The sequence below is a fragment of the Sturnira hondurensis genome, unplaced genomic scaffold (assembly GCF_014824575.4).
Source record: "Sturnira hondurensis isolate 20B ecotype Veracruz unplaced genomic scaffold, ASM1482457v3 Scaffold0010173, whole genome shotgun sequence".
NCBI lineage: Eukaryota > Metazoa > Chordata > Mammalia > Chiroptera > Phyllostomidae > Sturnira > Sturnira hondurensis.
In genome coordinates, this window is record NW_028082804.1 from 403,570 (window position 1) to 423,935 (window position 20,366).

A 20,366-nucleotide genomic window follows, 5' to 3' on the forward strand; every position below is an offset into this window, starting at 1 on the left:
TACGCCTTTGCCCTCGCTGATAAATAGGCCTTCTAGGCTCCCGTTACTCCTCCCACATCTTCCTATTGCCCGTAGTAGCCATGGCGGCTATGAGCTTGCTGCGGCGGGCTTCGGTCACTGCGGTGGCCGCTCTATTTCGCCGCCGCCTTGGCACTCCACTTGCGTTCGGGGGCTTCCTCACCCGTGGCTTTCCGAAGACTATTGGTGGGTGCTAGCTTTGGGAGAAGGCGCTCTCAGGGGAAGCGGGGTGAGATAGAGGACTCTTCCCGGGTGACCTTGGTGAGATTCGGAGGGAGCTGGGAGAAATCTTGGGCTTGAGCTTGAGATGAGGAGTGAAGGGCGTGCAATGTGAGGAGACTGAGGGTTTTCCTGGAGTAATCAGGTCGATTGCGTTTAAATTATTGGCTTTTGTGAAGCACTCAACTATTCTGCCATCCTAATTGGTGCTAATTTGCGGATGAAGCTGAGGTTGGAAAGGCACTGAACTGAGACCCATGTCTCCGGGTACCAGGTTTTTTGTACTTTACCCCTGAACCAGGTTTTAATCCCGCAACTCGAGAAGTTATGTTTTTAAGGGGCCCACTGATGCTCAGTAATTTGTAGACAGGCGGAGGGGCTCATTATAGAAACTTGCTGGAAATGATGGAAAGTAATTTAGCAAATTTCTGGAATTTGAACTTGTTACGAAACTACTTTGCTAACATTCCTTGATTTAAAAAAAAAAACCTTTGTGTACTGGGTGTTACTGTGTTTCAGCCGAGTACCTGCTTTCAGAGGTATTTTACATGTGAACCCTTATCCAATGAAAGGTTTTAATCTATAATATTATTGTTTATTTCTGCCCCTACTAGAATGTGAGTTCCAGCAGAGTAGAGAACCTTATCTTGTTTTGTGTCCTCTGGAGTTAGATTGTCTAGGTTCAAATCCTGCTCCACAGTTTAATAGCTGTGTATAGCCTTGGGTCATCAAATCGTGGAAGGCACTTAGTTGCTTGAAACCTGGGTTTTTTTTCTCCCACCTCTTAAAAAAGGGTGTTTATTACAAGTGTGCTTGGTCCATTGACAGGCAAATACAATAAAACAAATCTTTTTCTTATTTAGAACCCTGAAATATATCTCTGCATAATTTTGTGTATTTCTAGAAGAAATTTCATTGTGAAATGATTGTGTTTCATAAGAACTGTAAAATAAAAGGAGGGGGGATAATTTTAACCTACCTTACGAGGTAGTTTTGTAGTGACTAGTTAGCCTTTTACATGGTCCTGTTACTACATCTTTCTTAAATCTGTAGTACTGTTGTGTTTAAGACTCATTTTGTTATCTTTGTTATCTGTAAATTATTTTGTTATCTTTATGTATCAGTGAAACCTTTCTCAGAAAACAAGCAGATTAAAGAATTTTCTCTATTTAATTAGATTATGTATTAAAAGTCAAATAGCAACAGATTCAAGAAATGAGCTTAAATTTTTCCCTTAGCTGTAGTGAACTTTAATGTTAAAGACTGACATGCACATATTTTTTTCTTTTAAGTGTGCATATTTTGGTTTTGAAAAGCAGAACAGTATTAAAATTATTATGTAATCAAGTGGTGTGGAGTTAATTCAGACATGGAAGATAGGGCATTTTAACTGGATTCTGGGGGAGTTTTAACAGATACAAACAGAAAAGTAACACATGTGTTTTCTGATATGTCTGAATATGGGTCTCTTGGGAAATGTAGTTGTTCAGGCTACATTTCCGGCTAAAAAAAGCAAGTTGGAAAATAGTCACAGAGATGTGGATTAGAGCATAAGGAATATAGTCAGTAATATACTAACTATGTATGAGCCCAGGTGGTGCTGGAAGCATCGGGGGACCACTCTGTAAAGTACACGATTTTCTGGCCACTGTGCTCTACCTCTGAAACTAATGGTATTGAATATAGACTATAATTGAAAAAATAAAGTAATTTTTACAAGGGAAGTTAGGACTAAATTGGTGAGGGGAGGGAATTGAATATAAAGCAAAAGTACCTAAATTATTTTGTCAGCAGAGAGTATCTTAGCAAAAGAGCAACATCAGTAGTGCATTTTAGGAAGATGCTTCTAAATAGTGGATGGCTTCTACGAGATGTTCTTTACTTAAGCCATTGCAGTAAAGACAGCACGTACAGAAATGGAAGTCAGAGTCTTAAAATTAGAGGCCTTGACAGCTCATGAATGAGAGATAGCTGCAAGGAAGAGGAATGAGATTTTTAATCTGGCTAATTGACTTGGTGGTGCCACTAACTGGGAATAGTCTGACGAGAATGAGGGAAAGGAAATGACCTATTTTTGTTTATTGTCTTAGAAGCATGAAAAAATCCTACAGTGTCTTATCTGATCCTCACAAAGACCACAGTTGTCAAAAACATGTACTTTCCCAAGGTTATTTGCATTTTAAAAATTTGTTATTGAAACCTAGTTGCACATAATTAATGAATATTTGAAAAATTCCCTACTTTGTAAAGTGGTGGAAGATGCCTGTTTTCATGGCAGGGGGTCTGGGTTGCACAGGTCCTGGCAGTCACCTGTGTGCAAGCAGTGCTCACCTTAATTTTATTTTGTAAGATTTTATTTATTTATTTTTAGAGAGAGGGGAAGGGGGAAAGAGAGGGAGAGAAACATCAATGAGTGGTTGCTTCTCATGTGTCCCCCCACTGGGGACCTGCCTGCAACCCAGACATGTGCCCTGACTGGGAATCAAACCAGCAACCCTTTGCTTCCCAGGCCCATGCTCAATCCACTGAGCTACACCAGCCAGGGCTAATTTTTTTTTTTTATTGTAAGCACATGGCCCCAATACATAAAAAAATCACGAAGGTTCAGAATATTTAGAAATAGTTTAGTGCTATGCAAAGTACTTTAGAAGAGTAAATGGTAATGAGTTTTCTGGCACATTCAATGTCATGAATGATTGTTGTTTAATAGGATAATTATATGTAAAAAAGCAAGCAGCTCACATTAATAACTGCATTGATATTGCCAGAATGCAGCCAGATTAGTCTTCCATAGTTTGTTTCATTCTCCATGTACATTTTTAGTGTCATTCCTAATCAGTTTATTCTAAATCCACATCAAGTGTAATTTTTGTCTTTCTCTGTGTGTGGCATACATGCACATAGGTATCCGTTGAAAGGGAAACTTGGAAGTATACTTTCTCTTCTGAGTAGATTTACTTTCAGGGACTAGGGGAAGATACCTTCCCAACATTTAATTTACTTAGGAAATGTAAATTCAACAGTATTTACAGAGTGCCTACCATGTAGCAGACACTAAAGGGTACCAGAGATACAACACTGAATGACAGGTACTGACCTGATAGACTTTAATAATTATGCTTAGTGCTCATTGTTATAAAAGAAATACAGGTGTACCTCACAGACACTGTGGGTTCAATTCCAGACCACTGCAATGAAGTGAGTATCTCAATAAAGCAAGTCGTAGGAGGATCTGTGAGTGCAAAAGCATAGTGAAATGAGGAATGCCTATAACCAGGTGGTATTAAGGAGAGTAAGTGGCAGACCAGCTTTGGATAATGTAGGCAGAGAAGCCCCCTTTGAGTGGGTGACATTTAACTTGGCCTTAAAAGGTACGTGGAGGCAGCCATTCAAAGATTCTGGGGAAAAGCTTCCAGGCAGAGGGGAAAATAAGTCCAAAAAGAGTTCTTGGAATTGGAAGGAAGCCATTGAGATTGCTGAGTTGGTATGCTGTGCCTTCTTATTGCAAGATAGGCCGTGTATTCAGATTCTTTGAGGAAGAAGATGTTAGAAATCCTCTAGGCCAATCCCCGTGGTATGCTAATGCTTGTTAACATCCCCTTGTTGATATTTGAATACAATTATGATACTACGTAATGAAGACTTGGGGGGTTGGTCCAGTTTTATTTTCAGCCACTGAAATTGTTAGAAACTTCTTCCTTGTATTAAGCTCTAAATTATAAATTACTCTTTCACACACAGTTCTTCCCTTCAGCTCAACACAGAATAGTGTATGCCCTTTGTCCTGGGACAGCTCCCCAGCTCCTTAAAGACTCTCATCTGGTCTCTGACCAGACTTCTGTTTTGTAGACCAGTCAGCTTCAGTTCTTTCCTTTCAGTATGTCAGTTTCCATGTGGTTTTCCATCCTGGTTGCATAAGTAGGGGCAGTCCCCAGGTTCTCCCTCTAAAACTTTGTACTCTGGAACAGACATACTTCTGGAGATTCAGGGGTGGGGAGGGGCTCCTCCTGTTTTGACCTTACACTTCTAATACATCAGATTAAGATCAAATTACCTGGCTTTCTTTCTTTTTTTTTTTTTTTGGTAACCACAGTATATCAGTGGCTCATTCTTTAAGTTTGTGAGCCACTAAACCTTTGGGGTGAGGCATCCAGGCAGAACTTTCCACTTATATTTAACCATTCTAGATTCAGCCTTTTGTAAATGTGTATGAAAACTTTTGGGGGACCCCGTTTCATCATCAGTGTAGTAGCTTCTCTTGTAGCAGTAACCGTGTCTTGCCAGGAGTACCATCTTGCAGGCCATTCAAGAACCCTTGATGCCACAGGGCTATGGAGTTGACTCTTGCAGGTTACTGATTAAGTAATAGGTACTCTTTGGGTGTACTCACTCAATTACCCATTTTGAATTCACTTAACTTGCTACTTGTCTCAGCTTATAATATGCCCTTCCTTACAAACCCCGCCCCAGCACCACAATCCCACCACTAGCCCCGTACACTCATACCACCTATCTATTTTGTAGCAAGTTCTAGTGTTTATTGCCTCATATCGAATGGCATAATTTAAATGTATTTCTTTTGCAGCATTAGCAAATATTTATTGCAGAGGGTAAACAAAGCAGCCACCAAGAGTTTCTGACCTTCTTGTCATTGAAACAAATTCAAACAATTATTTAGATATTTCTTTAACATTGAATGAACATGAGGAAAGGTGTAGTTTAGAACAGTGCATCAATTTCTGTTTAAAGATACCCTATTTGCCATGCCTTTAATACTTAACAAAGCATACATTTTTTATCTTAATTTATATTAAACATTATGCATATATGTTTTCTTATAATCTGACTTTATCTCCGAGAATAACAGTATACCTATATGAAACTTGTATAAAACTTGTATGCCGATTTAAAACTTGTATATTTCCAGCTCCTGTGAGACACAGTGGAGACCATGGGAAAAGACTGTTTGTTATCAAACCTTCTGGATTCTATGACAAGCGGTTTTTGAATTTATTGGTGAGTTAAAATTTTTGTTGAACTGAACTTTTAATATAAATAGGAAGAACATTCTTGCCTATTTTAAAAACATCTTTCATTTTGTAAATTCACACTTGTGAATTAAATGTGTTGAGATGGGCAATAAAGTCTGATTTGTTACTGGATTTCTTTTTAAGTTAACTTTTTTTCCTTCAAAAAATGATTTATGCTTATTGGAGGTAAAAATTGAGCCATTCCTTTCATCTTAGATTATGGGTTTTTGAAAAATAATCTGTGTTCCCCAAATTTTGGAAACATTTACTAGGTGATAATTATTTGTATTACTAAAATATTCTTTAAGTTACCCAAGGACTAATGGAAGTATTTCTTTAAATGAGGAGCTCTGTTATGAGAGAGGGTATTTTTATTTCTATGTTGTTCAGGAACATTCAGAGAGTGGAGCAGGATACTGACTGTACGTTATTAATTCAAAGTTCTGTAACAAAAAGTCGGGGCTTAGAGGATGGAAGATTACTTGGACTCTGCCAGTGTTCCTAAACATTGAGCATGGGCTGCCCCCAGGCCCTCTCCTGCTCAAGGGGTCCCCTTTACATCCCCTTGGTTGAACTCTCACTTTTCTTGTCAGGACCTACGCAGACTTTATATAGTGGTTAAAATCACCCTGATGTTTTTACACTTCTTTCTTTTTTATTGATTTTGTTGGGGTGGCATTGGTTAATAAAATTATATAGGTTTCAGGTATACAATTCTGTATACATTTTTCTTCTTAATAAAAAATTTTCTAACTTTCATTACATTGCTTTAACCAAAAAATGAAAAAATCACTTAGCTATATTGTATTATACTTACACAATTAATCCTTCTTTAATTTTGGTGTTAAATGTAGGCATCTAAAAACTAGAGCAAAGTAAAATCACAGAAGTAAGTCACTTGATGCTGCGTGTCCAGTTTGGCAAGTTTATTTTACAAGAACTATAAGGAAATCATGTAATAAGGATAATTTTAGGGTGGGGAAAGAGAGTTTGGAAATGGTTATGTGAAAACTTTTTTTTTAACCTTAACAGAAATTCTACATTTTGTTGACTGGGGTTCCAGTGGTAATTGGCATAACTCTGGTGAATGTATTCATTGGTAAGTCTCTCCCTCCTGACCATATAGGTAAATTTTAAAAACTGTTTACATTAATAAAAAAAGAAATTATGGATTAGGAAAAGCTTTTAAATAATAAAATATACATAAGCATGAGCATTTATTTTAAAATAATCAAATCTTAACCCATAATAGTATACAATGATATATTTTTTAAGCATTTTGGTTTTCTTCCAAAAGCTTTAAGTCATCAATTCTCTAGCAGTCACATGAAAGATTTCCAAAAGCTTTGTTTTCATTTTGCAAGAAGTCACAGGGTGACTTTGACAAGTCACCCAGCTTTGACAAGACAATGAGGAAAATAGAAAGAGATAAGTGGAAGGGAGGCTAAGGGATGAAAATCCATCAGTTTTTATCCATCTTAGAACACATAAAATTATAATCTTTAGAAAAGGAATTGTGAATGACAGTAATTAGATTTTTATGGGAAATTCTACTTAAAGGGCTATTTGTTTTTTTTCAAGATACTTCTAACATCTTGAATCCCAAAATGTTTTGTCTAGTTAGTATAAAGAGAACCGGATGGAATAATATATCTTTTATTGTATCTTGTTATACTATATAAAAACAGTGAGAAACTCATATAATTCTACAAACAGTGTCTTACATGTAGAAGATGTCTAAAATATATCTAATCAATGAAATTGTCAACCAGATTGAAGTGAATTTAAAATATTAGATATCTTTGTCAATACAAATAAAAGGTCACCTTAAAACCACAAGAAGTTGATTTCTTTCTTAAATAGTGAAGATTTAACATTATACACTATTGATGCTGAAGTTGAACATCACTGTTTTCTCTTATCAGGTGAAGCTGAGTTAGCAGAAATCCCAGAAGGCTATGTACCAGAACACTGGGAGTATTACAAGGTTGGCATAACTCACCAGATGTTACTTTCTGTTAGGTGTCGTATCGCTGTACATTTAATGTCTTAATTCAGCAATTAAGATACAATTTTATTTTCAGTTTTGATATCAATTAGATGAATACACTTTGTACTCATTTTTTATAAGTAGCTTCTTTTGGTAATTTTCTGCAGTTTATTATTTTAAGCTTTATGGGGTTTTTTTTAGGTTTTAATTATTTTTTAGAGAGAGAGGAAGGAACAAAGGGAGCGAGGAAGGAAGAAAGGAAGGAAGGAAGGGAGAGAAACATCAATCTGTTGCCTCTCGCATGCCCCAAACTGGGGACCTGGCCCAGAATCGAACTAGCAGCCTTTCAGTTGGCAGGTTGGTGCTCAACCCACTGAGCCACACTAGCCAGGGCACTTTATCATTTTTTTAAATGACAACTGCAGTGTGTCTCAAACTAGCAGAATAACAGTCACATCTTATCCCAAATTTGATGCCACAGGAAAAATTTTTAGCAATACTAGTACTAGCTGTCATTTATTGAGCACCTGTTGTGAAGCACCAGGTGCTATGGTGTTTTGCAAATATCTCATTCCATGTAAAAGGTACTATTATCATTCCCACTTTAGAGATGAAGAAACTTGAAGCTTAAAAGAGAGTAAGTAACTTGTTCGAGAGATAGAACCACTTTTTGAACCCAGGTAGTCTTGGTTCCAGAGCCTACACTGTTAATTAGTTATTTTATCATACTGTCACTACTACTAAAACCCAAAATTAATTCTATTACTTGTCTTCACAAGTGTTATAATGAGTGGCCTTATTAGAGTGTGAGTTTTGTCCAGAAAAAGCCCAGCCATTGTTAATATAACAAGAATGGTTTGTGTGACGTGGATATAACTTGGTAGCCAAGGAAAGAGGACTGGAAGGTACATGTGTGAACAATGACGACTTCACTGTACTAGTCATTGGGGGCAGTAGACACTGTTAAGTGAGCATGTGTACTGTGTGGCCCTCGCATTCAGTATGACTGAGCTTTGAATCTACATCAAATTTTGCATTAAACTTGAGCATTCCTCCACCGAACTATTGGGGTGATTCAGAAGGACGCAGCTATGGGCAACTGATGATTGGCAGGTTCATCACAAAAACATACCTGCTCATGCATCATGTCTCATGCTGAGTTTTTGGTGAAACATCAAATCACCCAGGTGACTCAGCCCCACTAAAGCCCAGATCTTGGACCCTGTGACTTCTAGCTTTTCCCAAAACTAAAATCACCTTTGAAAAGGAAGAGATGTCAGACCACCGATGAGATTCCGGAAAAGATAATGAGGGAGCTGATGGTAATTGGGAGAACTGTGTGAGGTCCCAAGGTGCCTACTTTGAAGGTAACTAAGTACAATGTTTCTTATAACTTGTATCTTCTCCAATAAATGTCTCTCTCTTTCATAACACATGGCTGGATACTTTCTGGTCAGACCTCTTATATCCTGTTTTATTACCTGAATGAATTATATTTAGGGAAGAAGTACTTCATTATTAAATCTTAAAATAAGCCATACATTTGGTTTATCTTTTCCTAAATGGTAGGAAGAGCTCCAGGTTTTGGAGTCAGACAGACTGGTTTGAGTCTAGATGTATCAGTAACTTTATACTTTTGTGCAATTTGCTCATCTATAAAATAGGGACAAAAGTAGTATCTACCTAATGAGTTAAAGTTATTTAAAATAGGTGTAAAATAGTTGGCACATTGTAAGTGTTATGGTTTACCTGAGCTTGTCATTTTAAAGAATAATAAGATGGAAAAACAATAAACAACAAATGTTGGAGAGGGTGTGGGGAAAAGGGGACTCTGGTCCACTGTTGGTGGGATTGCAGACTGGTACAACCATTATGGAAAACAGTATGAAATTTTCTCAGAAAACTAAAATTGGACTTGCCTTTTGACCCAGCAATTCCACTGCTAGGATTGTATCCTAAGAACCCCAAAACACCAATCCCAAAGAACCTATGCACCCCAATGTTCATAGCAGCACAATTTACAATAGCCAAGAGTTGGAAGCAACCTAGGTGCCCGTCAGTAAATGAATGGATCAAAAAACTATGGTACATTTATACAATGGAACTCTATGCTGCAGAAAGGAAGAAGGAGCTCCTCCCATTTGCAACATCATGGATGAAACTGGAAAGCATTATGCTGAGTGAAATAAGCCAGGTGTTGAAGGACAAATACCATATGATCTCACCTTTAACAGGAAGCTAAACAACAAAACAAACTAGCAAGCAGAATATGACCAAAGACACTGAAATAGAGAACAGGCTGACAGTGACCAGAGGGGAGGGAATTTCAGGGGAAATAGGGGAGGGATTTAGAGGAACATATATAAAGGATACATGGACAACAACTGAGAAGGGTGGAAATGGGAGGGAGGGGGGAGCTTGGGGGTGGGATGGGATGGGAGTAATAGACAGAAAACTGTACTTGAAAAATAATTAAATAAAAAATTGGGAAAAAATAAAATAAGATTTAAAAAAGATGGAAAAACAAAATACTTGTCAGAAACTAATTTCACACAAATTTTCTCTTGTAGCATCCTATATCAAGATGGATTGCCCGAACATTCTATGATAGTCCTGAGAAGAATTATGAACGAACAATGGCCATCCTTCAAATTGAAGCTGAGAAGGCTGACTTACGGTAAAAGTGAAGCCGGGGCTGGGGAGGGGCAGTGGGTGAGGGAAGGAAACCCTTTACTGTGGTCAGTAAAACTGTTTCAACACTACATGTATATGAAAAGGAATGGCGATGGGTGCGAATTACCCTGTTTAGAGTGGAGACTATGAGCTGGAGGCCAGGCAACAAGTAGGAGATCGTATTTGTCATATTAAAAGTATTTTTTTAATTCTCTTAAGTGCAAGGCAGTCTTCTCCTCCCACCTCTCCTGCCCAGTCTTTTCCTCCTGTACCCAGTCTGTCCAAGGTGACCACCGTTTAATTTCTTATATGGGTTCCTAGAAAAAATTTTCTACATTAAAATATATTTTACATATTAAAAAATTAACATAATAGAATCCTCTTATAAACACTGTTCTGCACCTTGTCTTATTTCACTTACATCTATCTTGGTACTGTTTCTGTAACAGTATATACCTCATTCTTTTTAATTGCTGCATCATTTATTTCACTGGGTGGGTGTCCCTTACTTTTAAACAGTCTCTTATTGTCAGTACTTAGGTCCTTTTCCAAATTTTTTTTAAGGATTTTTATTTATTTATTTGTAGAGAGAGGGGAAGGGAAAGAGAAAGAGTAGGAGAGAAACCTCAGTGTGTGGTTACCTCTTGCACGCCCCCCTGTTGCTGACCTGGCCTGCCACCCAGACCCTTTGGTTCACAGGCGGCCACTTCATCCACTGAGCCACACCAGCCAGGGCTTTTTTAGAATTTTTTTATATACTAGAAAGTGCTGTGTTGAATATCTCCTATGTATATTTTTGCATAGGTATTCAATTTATCTGGGATATGAATTTCTAGCGTTGGTATTGATAAGCCAAATATTACATGTTTTACATTTTAGATGTGTATTGCTAAACTCTTTCAAAAAGTTGTACCAGTTATCTTTTTGTCACCAGGACATCATAATTTCTGTTTCCCATACATTTCTAAGTAATGGAATTTATCAAACTTAAACATTTTTTTTTTTGATGAAATAGTTGAAAAATATTATCATTTCAGTTTGTAGAGTTAAGTATTTTTTCACATATCTATTGGTTGTTTGTATTTCTTTTCCTATATAATGCCCATTTTCCTACTCATTGTAGATTAAGTTATTAACTTAATACACAAGTTAACTTGTGTATTAAGTTAATTTTTATTTTTCTTGGAGATATGTATTGGTGGCTTGTTACTTGTCTTTATAGAACATTTTGCAACGTAGAAGTGTTTATGTATCAGATAACAAATGTTAGTAGCAGCTCATATGTTTTGAACACTGCTATGTAACATTGCTTGAATTACTTTATATGTATTTACTCATTTAATTATTATCAGTTTTGTCAGTCTTTTTCTCTAGCTTCTAGGGTTTTGTGTTAGGCATAGGTCTCTGATAGTTGCTAACTAAGTAAGTTCAAAATTATGTTTTTAATGGTTACTATGTTTCCTTTTGCTGCTTTTAAATTTGATTCTGTCTGAGATTTATTTTGGTGTTTGGAATGAGGTTTACATACAGTCAAATGTATACATTGAGTTTAGTGAGTTTTATATATTTATTTTTTAATTGTATTTTTTCCATTACCAATTTTCTCCCTTATGCCCACTTGTACCCCCACGCAGCCTCCTGCGTCACCACACTGTTGTCCTTGCCCCATGAGCTCTTTTTTCCCATTTTGCTAAGTCCCTCAGCTCCCCCAACCTCCTCTAGAGCTGTCGTCTGCTCTCCATTGATGAGTCTGTCTCTGTTTGGTTTGTTAGTTCAGTCCGTTCATTAGGTTCCACATCTAAATGAAATCATATGGTACTTGTCATTCTCTGCCTGGCTTATTTCACTTAGCATAATGTCCTCCAGGGCCATCCATGCTGTCACAAAGGGTAAAATTTTCTTTTTTTTTTTAACAGCTGAGTAGTACTCTATTGTGTGAATGTCCCATAGTTATTTTATCCACCCATCTACTAATGGACACTTGGGCTGCTTCTAAATTTTGGCAATTGTAAATAACGCTACAATGAACATAGGGGTGCACATATTCTTTTGAATTAGTGTTTTGGGTTTCTTCAGGTAAATTCACAAAAGTGAAATCTCTGGGTCATAAGGCATCTCCATTTTTAATTTTCTGAGGTAACTCCATACTGCTTCCATAGTGACTGCACCGGTTTGTGTTCCCAGGAGCAGGGCACGAGGCTTCCCTTTTCCCACATCCTCACCAGCACTCGTTTGTTGATTTATTGATGATAGCCATTCTGACAGTTGTGAAATGATACTTCATTGTGGTTTTAATTTGCATTTCTGTGGTGATTAGTGACATTGAGCATCTTTTCATATGTGTATTGGCCATCTGTACATTCCTTTTGGAGAATTGTCTATTCAGGTCCCTTGCCCATTTATTAATTGGATTATTTGTTTTTTTGCTATTCAGTTTTAAAAGTGTCTTTGGATATTTACCCTTTATTAGAATATGTTCTTCCATTCAGTTAAGTTGTCTTTCATTTTGTTGATGGTCTCCTTTGCCGTACAAAAACTTTTAGTTTGATGTAGTCCTTAGTTTGTTTCCTTTGCTCAAGGACATATATCAGAAAAAATATTACTGTGAGAAATATGTGAGATTTTATTGACAATGTTTTCTTCTAGGATGTTTATGGTTTTGAGTCTAACATTTAAGTCTTTAATCCATTTTGAATTTATTCTTGTATGTGGCATAAGAAGGTGGTGTAGTTTCATTTTTTTTGCACATATCTGTCTAGTTTTCCCAACACCATTTATTGAATAAACTGTCTAGCTCAGTGTATGCTTTTGCCTTCTTTGTCAAATATTAATCGACTATAAAGACATGGTTTTATTTCTGGGCTCTCTATTCTGTTTCATTAATCTATGTGTCTGTTTTTATGCCAGAACCATGCTCTTTTGATTAGTATGACCTTATAGTATAGTTTGATACTAGGTAATGTGATTCCTCCAACTTTGTTCTTTCTCAAGATCACTGTTGCTATTCATGGTCTTTTGTGGTTCCATATAAGTTTTTGGAATATTTGTTCTAGTTCTATAAGTCATTGGTATCTTGATAGGAATTGTATTGAGTATGTAGATTGCTTTGGGTAGTATGGACATTTTAATGATGTTAATTCTTGCTATCCATGAACACAGAAAATCTTCCACCTTATTTGTATCTTCTTCAGTTTCTTTCTTTGGTGTCTTAGAATTTTCCAAGTACAGGTCTTTTACATTCTTGGTTAAATTTACTCCTAGGTATTTTCTTCTTTTTAAAGCAAGTGCAAATGGGACTGTTTCCTTAATTTTCCCTTCTGTTAGTTCATTATTGACATGTAAAAATACAGCTGATTTCTGGATGTTTATTTTGTATCCTGCTACTTTACTGAATTCATTTATCAGTTCTAGTAGTTTTTGTTTGTTTGGGGGGTTTTTTTTGGTGGAATCTCTAGGATTCTTTTTGTACAGTAACATGTCATCCACAAATAATGACCATTTTATTTCTTCCTTTCCAATTTGGATGCCTTTTATTTCTTCTTGTCTGATTGCTGTGGCTAGAACTTCCAGTACTATGTTGAATAATAGTGGTGAAAGTGGATATCCCTGTCTTGTTCCCAGTCTAAGGGTAACAATTGTAGTTTCTGCCCATTGAGTGTGATGCTGGCTGTAGGCTTGTTATATGTGGCCTTTATTACATTGAAGTATGTTCTCTCCATTCTCACTTTGCTGAGAAGTTTTATCATAAGTGGATGCTGGGTTTTATCAAATGATTTATCTGCATCTAGTGATAATGCTCAAGTGGTTTTTATCTTTCATTTGTTTATGTGGTAAGGTCACTGAATTTTTGACAGAAGCATACAGCTGTGTAACCGCCACTGTCAAGGTCACTTTGATCACCAAGTGAGCCTCTTCCCTGTTCCTTCTAGTCAATCCCACTGCCGTGCTCTTGGCCCCAGACTACCATTGATCTGCTTTCTGTTCATCCTCTTTTAATCTTAGTAGGTCATAAATATTGTGCTAGTATTTAAGCATATTTAAATAATTAAAAGAACATGATTGGCTTATTTTCTAGACATGCGATCACATGCATATATAGTTGCCCCATAGAACTGGAATTAACTATTTAAGAGCACAGAACAACAATGTGGCTCATACTTAGTAACACTGGACTGTTTTGACTTCAGACATGTTATACCTTTGAGTTCCAATTAAAAGACCAAATCCCAGATTTTCTTAGAAGTATAGAGATCCTAAACAGTTTCAAAATAAAACAAAGTAAAAACAAAACCCTGACTTGTATCCCCAAAGGAAAGGTGCTATTGTGAGCCTGCAAGATGGAATACCTGCAGTTTTTTAAAAGTGTATGTTTAGGTATTTGAAAAACTAAAGCATAAAGGAAGATATAAAACAGAAAGGAACTGTCTCCCATGGTTACCTCCCCCAGAGATAACTATTATATTTGATCCTCCAGATTTTTTAATACCTTACGCGTGTGTACATATATTCTTTTTTTTTAATGAAATGGGAAGATGCTGTGTAGTCGTTTCTTGCCTCGCTTTTTTAACCTCACAGCATATCTGTCATCTCTTTCCATGTTACTATGCATTGATTTCCCTCAGGTGCATAGTAGTCTATCATATGGGTTAGGTTAGCCATATAGTTTAAATGGTAACTGGTTAAAATTTATTTAACCAGTTCTCTTTTATGAACATTTTAATTACTTGGGTTTTGAATAATTATATTCTAAAGAGGAAAAGGAAAAGAATGGTATTTTTGTTTTTATTTGTTACTGAATGTATTAAAGTGACTGCCAAACGCTGTACTACATTCCCAACTTGGAACTATGCAACTCATCCTGGGAGTGAGGTCTGGGCGGGAAGGCAGTGGCCCTGGTCCCTATGACAGGCCTCCGAGGGCCTGGCCTGCCTTCCCTGGGCACTGGCTGTGATGGGGGCAGGCCAGTGGGTTAACAGGGGCTCTGGGCCACGTCCCAGCCACCTCTGTGGACACTGGGGTAGAGTTGAGCCACTGTGGCAGACACTGGCCCCTGTCAGCAGCAGGGGACATGGGCTTCTCATCCATCCTTTTCCTTCTGCCTGCACAGACCCAGATCTATTACTTGTGAGAGCCCCCAGCCAACTCTATACAGGAGTCACGCACTGGAAACAAAAAAGCTGATGGGGAGAAGGGCACACCCACGGAGTTTCAAAGTAACAAACACCATTGATTCCTCAGTCCTCTGGGACAATTCCCTCAGCCTTTGGGGAAATAAAAATATTAATTCCCACTTGTAAAAACACATGCAAGGCGAGCCACGTCGAATGGTCACACTAAAAATACCCCAGTGCCTAATTTTTAAGGTACTTTATTTTTAAAACAGGTCACAGCACTGAGCTTCTGGCCCATTAACACCAATGAACAAGCTACAAATGCTTGCTTGGCAGCTGAGGGGCACTCTTTAGTAGCGTTTGAAAACTGAGTAAAAATCTGTATAAAACAAGTAATCAGGTAGTTTCCATAGGAACACAGATAAGTGTGACCCCAACTCCTAGCCTTTCGTCATGCTCCATCTCGGTGCCACCCTACTTACAAAGACATTTCAGAACTAGCAATAATTAACTTACGTGGTCCCTCCAACCCCGTAATTCAAGCTACCCTCGCAGTAACAGCTACATGTAGGGCATCTACACATTAATATGAGCCGAAGCGCAGGCTGCTGGTGGTGCTCCATCCCACTCTCCCAGGCGCAGGACACCCGCAGGGCGCTCACATCCTGCTTCTCCACGGCGGCCAGGACGTCGCGGTTCTGGACTTGTTGCATCAGTTGCCTGAGAGAGAGAAGTGGCACATGCAGAACCCCGAGTGAGCCACCCACACTGGACAGTCTCCGGGAACCTCTGCCCGAGCCCGTCCCCTGGCTGCTGGGCCCCGAGGAAGCAACGCAGTAGTACTTCCAAGCAAGCGCGGCTTTGGAGCCGTCTTTCCGGTTGTAAGGGAACCTCGGGGCACGTGCGTCGTCTCAATGCACAGGAACACCTCCCTCCACCTTGAAAGATCTCAAAATACTAATCGCTATTATTGGAGAGATTTTTCCACTCATTTGTATTTTCCAAATTTTCTAGAGCACATATTCCTAATATGGGGAGTATAATTTACAAAAAAACCCCTGTGTTTAACTCTAAACCAGACAATTTCTTTCATTTAGAGTAAAATAAGAACAAGCATAAATCCAAAACACCGATTTTTTAACTAAATTTCAGAGTATGTTTATGAGAGCTGGGAACAGTGAAACCGGGTAGGCTAAGGACAGTGGCAGGGATGAGAGCCCCTCCGGCTCACAGAGAAGTCACAGATGCATTAGAGACAGGTTCAGAGGTTAGCAGAGGACGAGCTGCTGCCTCCCACCACTCCCTGGGTTGCAAGCCTGAGAGGGAAGAGACACACCCAAGGGGGAAGAGAGTGCAGGGAATGGCGAGGGTGTGCTCCAGGCAGGGAGGCCGCTGAGAAGGTATCTATTATCAGGCCCGTACACTCGCGCTGCCACTAACCATGCCAGCCCTGGCATCACGTAGTAGACGGTCGGCCTCTGGAACCCATTGAAAGTGGAAGCAGCAGCAACCGTGTAAGCACCCATGTTTTCAAAGAGCATCCAGTCCCCCACGTGCATCTCGGGCAGGGCGCAGCGCTCTACGATGTGGTCAAGGCCATTGCACATTGGCCCCCATAGGCTGGATGAGTAATGCTTCTCATCGGGTTTGGGCCTCTTTTGCAGAAGGGGCTTCACCTGTGCGTGATCATAGAGGATGCAATTAAACGATCCATACACTCCGTCATTCACATAATACATAAAGGTCTTCTCACTCGACTCATCTTCATCGTCGGAGCCTGTTTGTTCCTTTAACACCAGTTTTTTTGGCGATGATATTAACTGCAAGCGTGAAGGCTGATGCAACATAGTATCTGCCGGGCTCCGCTATGAGTGTCACTCTTGAGTCGGGTGGGAAATACTTGTCCAGTGCTGGGTTGATGACACTGGTGATCTCTTTGAATTTAAGCATTACATCCTCAGATCCAGGAAAGCCACCACCAATATCCAGCAGATACATGTTGAAACCGACCTCAGCCCCCATGTCGAAGACACAGCGGGCATCGGAGATGGCCTGCACGAAGGTCTCAGGGTTGTTGCAGCCGCTGCCCAGGTGGAAGCTGACACCGATGACGTCAACGCGGAGCTCTTTTGCCCGCTCCAAGAGCAGCCTGCTGGTCTTGAGAGTGGCACCAAACTTAACACTGAGACAACACACTGCTTTGGAATCATCAGTGGCGATCCGCAAAACCAACTTGGCCTTTGAATGTGCCTGGCCACTTTCATCAACTCGACTTCACTATCGAAGGTCATCATCTGGACTCCATTGTTGGCAGCATATTTAATCTGAGACACTTGTTTACAAGGATTTGCATAGATGATCCTCTCTGGAGGCACCCCAAGGCTCTGCACCAATTGTATTTCTATCTTGCTGGCACAGTCAAACCCCGTCCCGATGGCAGCGAGGGTCTTCACTATGGTTCTGCTGTCATTGCACTTGACCGCATAAAAAGGGGTGACCCAAGGTAGAGCTTTCAGCCACCGCAGATGTTTCTTCAGGATGTCTCCCAGGTCCACAACATAGAAGGCATCCTTATCATCGGAAGAAACTTCATTAATTTTTTGGTCCAGGATGTCCTTGGCAATAAAGCCTTCATCAAGGAAATGGCAGCCAAACTTTTCATCAGTAAAGCTGTTCATGGTTTCTCGATGTTCATCTGAGACTCCACAAAAAGGAAAACTAAGATGGAATTTATAAAGGAATTATTGCCAGCTCTTCACAAAGGCAGCTCTCCGGGAATTCCAAGTCCCTCGGAAGATGGGCCTTCTCTGGCTGCAGCAGCGGCACTGTCCTCACAGCGCGCAGGAGCCTCAAGCCAACCCCATGGAGATGCCGCGGAAGCCGCCCAGCGGACAGGACCGCCGAGCGCCCCGTCAGCGAGCGCCCCGTCAGCGAGCGCCCCGCCGCCACCTCGCTCCCTCCCGCGGAGGACTGCGGGCCGAGGTGGCCCCGGAGCGCTGGGAGAGGAGAGGCGGCGGAGGCCGAGGGGACTGACCAAGAATGGTATTTAAATAAAAATAAAAGATAAATATGCTCTGTTAGATCCACAGTCACAAAGTTATGTAATCTTTCCTAGATGGGGTTTGTGAGCTGGTTAAGATGACTAAAGTGAGTTATTTAAATGTGATCAATTTCTAGCCATATGAAAAAACTGATACGTAGTCTACAAAATGTAAAACGTTTGATGGAGAGGGACTATTTCAGGAATATGTGATAGTTCGTACAAAGGCTTGGCCATAAAAGAGGAAATTATCTTTATAATGTATAGATTATTCAGTTTGTGAAGGATGAGGACAAGTAAGTAGATCTTAGTGTTGGAGAATGTTTTTCTTAATTCTGAAGTTTCATTCTTCTTTTCTTTGCAAATGTTGATTACCCTCCTGGTGTTGACCAGGCTCATTGTGATGTTGGCAGCTGCTGAGTAAGGTACCATTCCTGCTCTCGAGAGGCCTTTGTCCTGATGATGATGGGCAGCCAGTATAAATAAGGAGATATGAGCTCCTCCAAGAAGGCATCTTCATTTTTCAATTCCTAGCACTCGACACAGCATTCGTCTATAATAGTAGGCATTAAAGACAGGAAATGCATTACCACTATTCAAGTGAAAGTGATCTGCCCAGATGATTATCAATTCAAAGTAATGTTTTGGTGACTAAAAACAATATTTGAGCCTGGCTTGGTTGGAGTGTCGTCCTGTGAACCAGAGGGTTATGGGTTCAATTCCCAGTCAGGGCACATGTCTGGGTTTTGGATCGGTTCCCAATCAGGGCACATAAAAAAGGCAGCAAGTCTGTTTCTCTCTTGAATCGATGTTTCTCTCCCACTCTGTCTCCCTCCCTTCTCTTTTCTCTAAAATCAATAGGCATGTCTTTGAGGATGGAAAAAAAGCAGAAAATAATATTTGTTAGCTAACTAATAAACAAGATAATGTAAGTCAAAAATAAGCCCTAAATTCCTTGCCCATGAAATACTCCTCTTCTCGTACAGCTTTTTGCAAGTGAGGGCCACGCTCCCAGGCCAGTCCAAAAGGCAGCATGGAGCTGCCCCCGGGGAAAGTTGTCTGGGTGTTCCTTGCCTCAACTGCCCCTCCAACCATGTTCTGTTTTCTAACATGTGGCAGCCAAAAGCAGGATGAAATGAGTCCCACAATGTCCCATGTGTATGAATGAAGTAATTTGCTCTTCTGAGTACGTTACACACATATACCTAAAGTGTAAATCTCTTGAAGAAACTTTTTTAAAAAGTCCTAAATTTTGCTTGTAGGTATATATCCTTTTTATGCACACATGGATCTACAGAAGGACATTATAGTTTACATAAAGCAAAAGACACTTGGTAATTCATTTAAATTTGTAATCAGAAATGTTAGAATCACATTATTGCTGTTTCATTTGTTATAGGTTACAGGAGCTGGAAGTACGAAGATTAATGCGTGCGAGAGGTGATGGTCCCTGGTTTCAATATCCAACCGTTGATAAGGAGCTTATTGATTATTCTCCAAAAGCAGATCCTGACAACTAATTTTTTATGTCTAGTAAATAAAGGTATATTCTCTTTATGGGAAAATAAAGTAATAAATATAGTCTGTATTTTTGCTCAGCGTAATGAATAAAAGATCCTCTTCCATTGCTGTATGTGTCTGTTGGTTCAGACTAAGGCTCTGTGTGTTTATGTGTGTGTGTGCGCGTGCGTGTGATTTTAATTTTTTCAGCTTTGTGAGGTATAATTGACAAAACTTTTAAGATACCTAATGTGAACATTGTGATGATTTCATATATGTATACATTGTGAGTGCAGATTAAGGTTTTTGACTTGGGAGTTTCAGCTACCTCTTTTAAGAAGGTTTAAAATTAAAAAAACAAAAAACAAAAAAAAACTTGGCCCTGGCTCGTGTGGCTCAGTGGGTTAAGTATTGGCCTGCGAACTGAAGGGTTGCTGGTTCGATTCCCAGTCAGTGCACGTGCTTGGACAGTAGGCCTGGTCTCCAGTCGGGGGGTGTGCAAAGGCGATGGATTGATGTATCTCTTGCACATCTATGTTTTGCTCTCTTTCTCCCTCCTTTCCTCTCTCTAAAAATAAATAAAATAAAAAAATTTAAGAAAACTTGGAGAAATAGGAGTTTGTGGACTCCTTAAAGATGTAACTTTGAAGGTTTAATGTTTTGCTTGTCTGATAAATGGGAGAGAAATCTGAGCATGTTAAGTATCAGGAGTGTAGTTCTGCACATGTCTCTGTGGCAGACATCTGGATTATTCAGGGGCAGCTCAGAGTTCTAAATTGTACAAA

General features: G+C 39.3%; 2 protein-coding genes across 2 annotated transcripts; one reads left to right on the forward strand and one right to left on the reverse strand.

The window, feature by feature from the left end:
* Positions 1–46: 46 nt before the first annotated feature.
* Positions 47–19,932, forward strand: NDUFB5 (NADH:ubiquinone oxidoreductase subunit B5). Its single transcript, XM_037058789.1, has 6 exons — positions 47–204; positions 5,165–5,253; positions 6,300–6,366; positions 7,193–7,254; positions 9,828–9,934; positions 19,481–19,932. Exons 1-6 carry the CDS (start codon positions 81–83, stop codon positions 19,599–19,601), a joined length of 570 nt encoding a protein of 189 aa, XP_036914684.1. The 5' UTR covers positions 47–80; the 3' UTR covers positions 19,602–19,932.
* Positions 14,704–17,918, reverse strand: LOC118995669 (ornithine decarboxylase-like). Its single transcript, XM_037058784.1, is given in 5 exon segments — positions 14,704–15,652; positions 15,655–15,761; positions 16,482–16,846; positions 16,848–17,290; positions 17,293–17,918. Coding segments are annotated over 5 exon segments (1,377 nt in total). The 5' UTR covers positions 17,720–17,918; the 3' UTR covers positions 14,704–15,617.
* Positions 19,933–20,366: the final 434 nt, after the last annotated feature.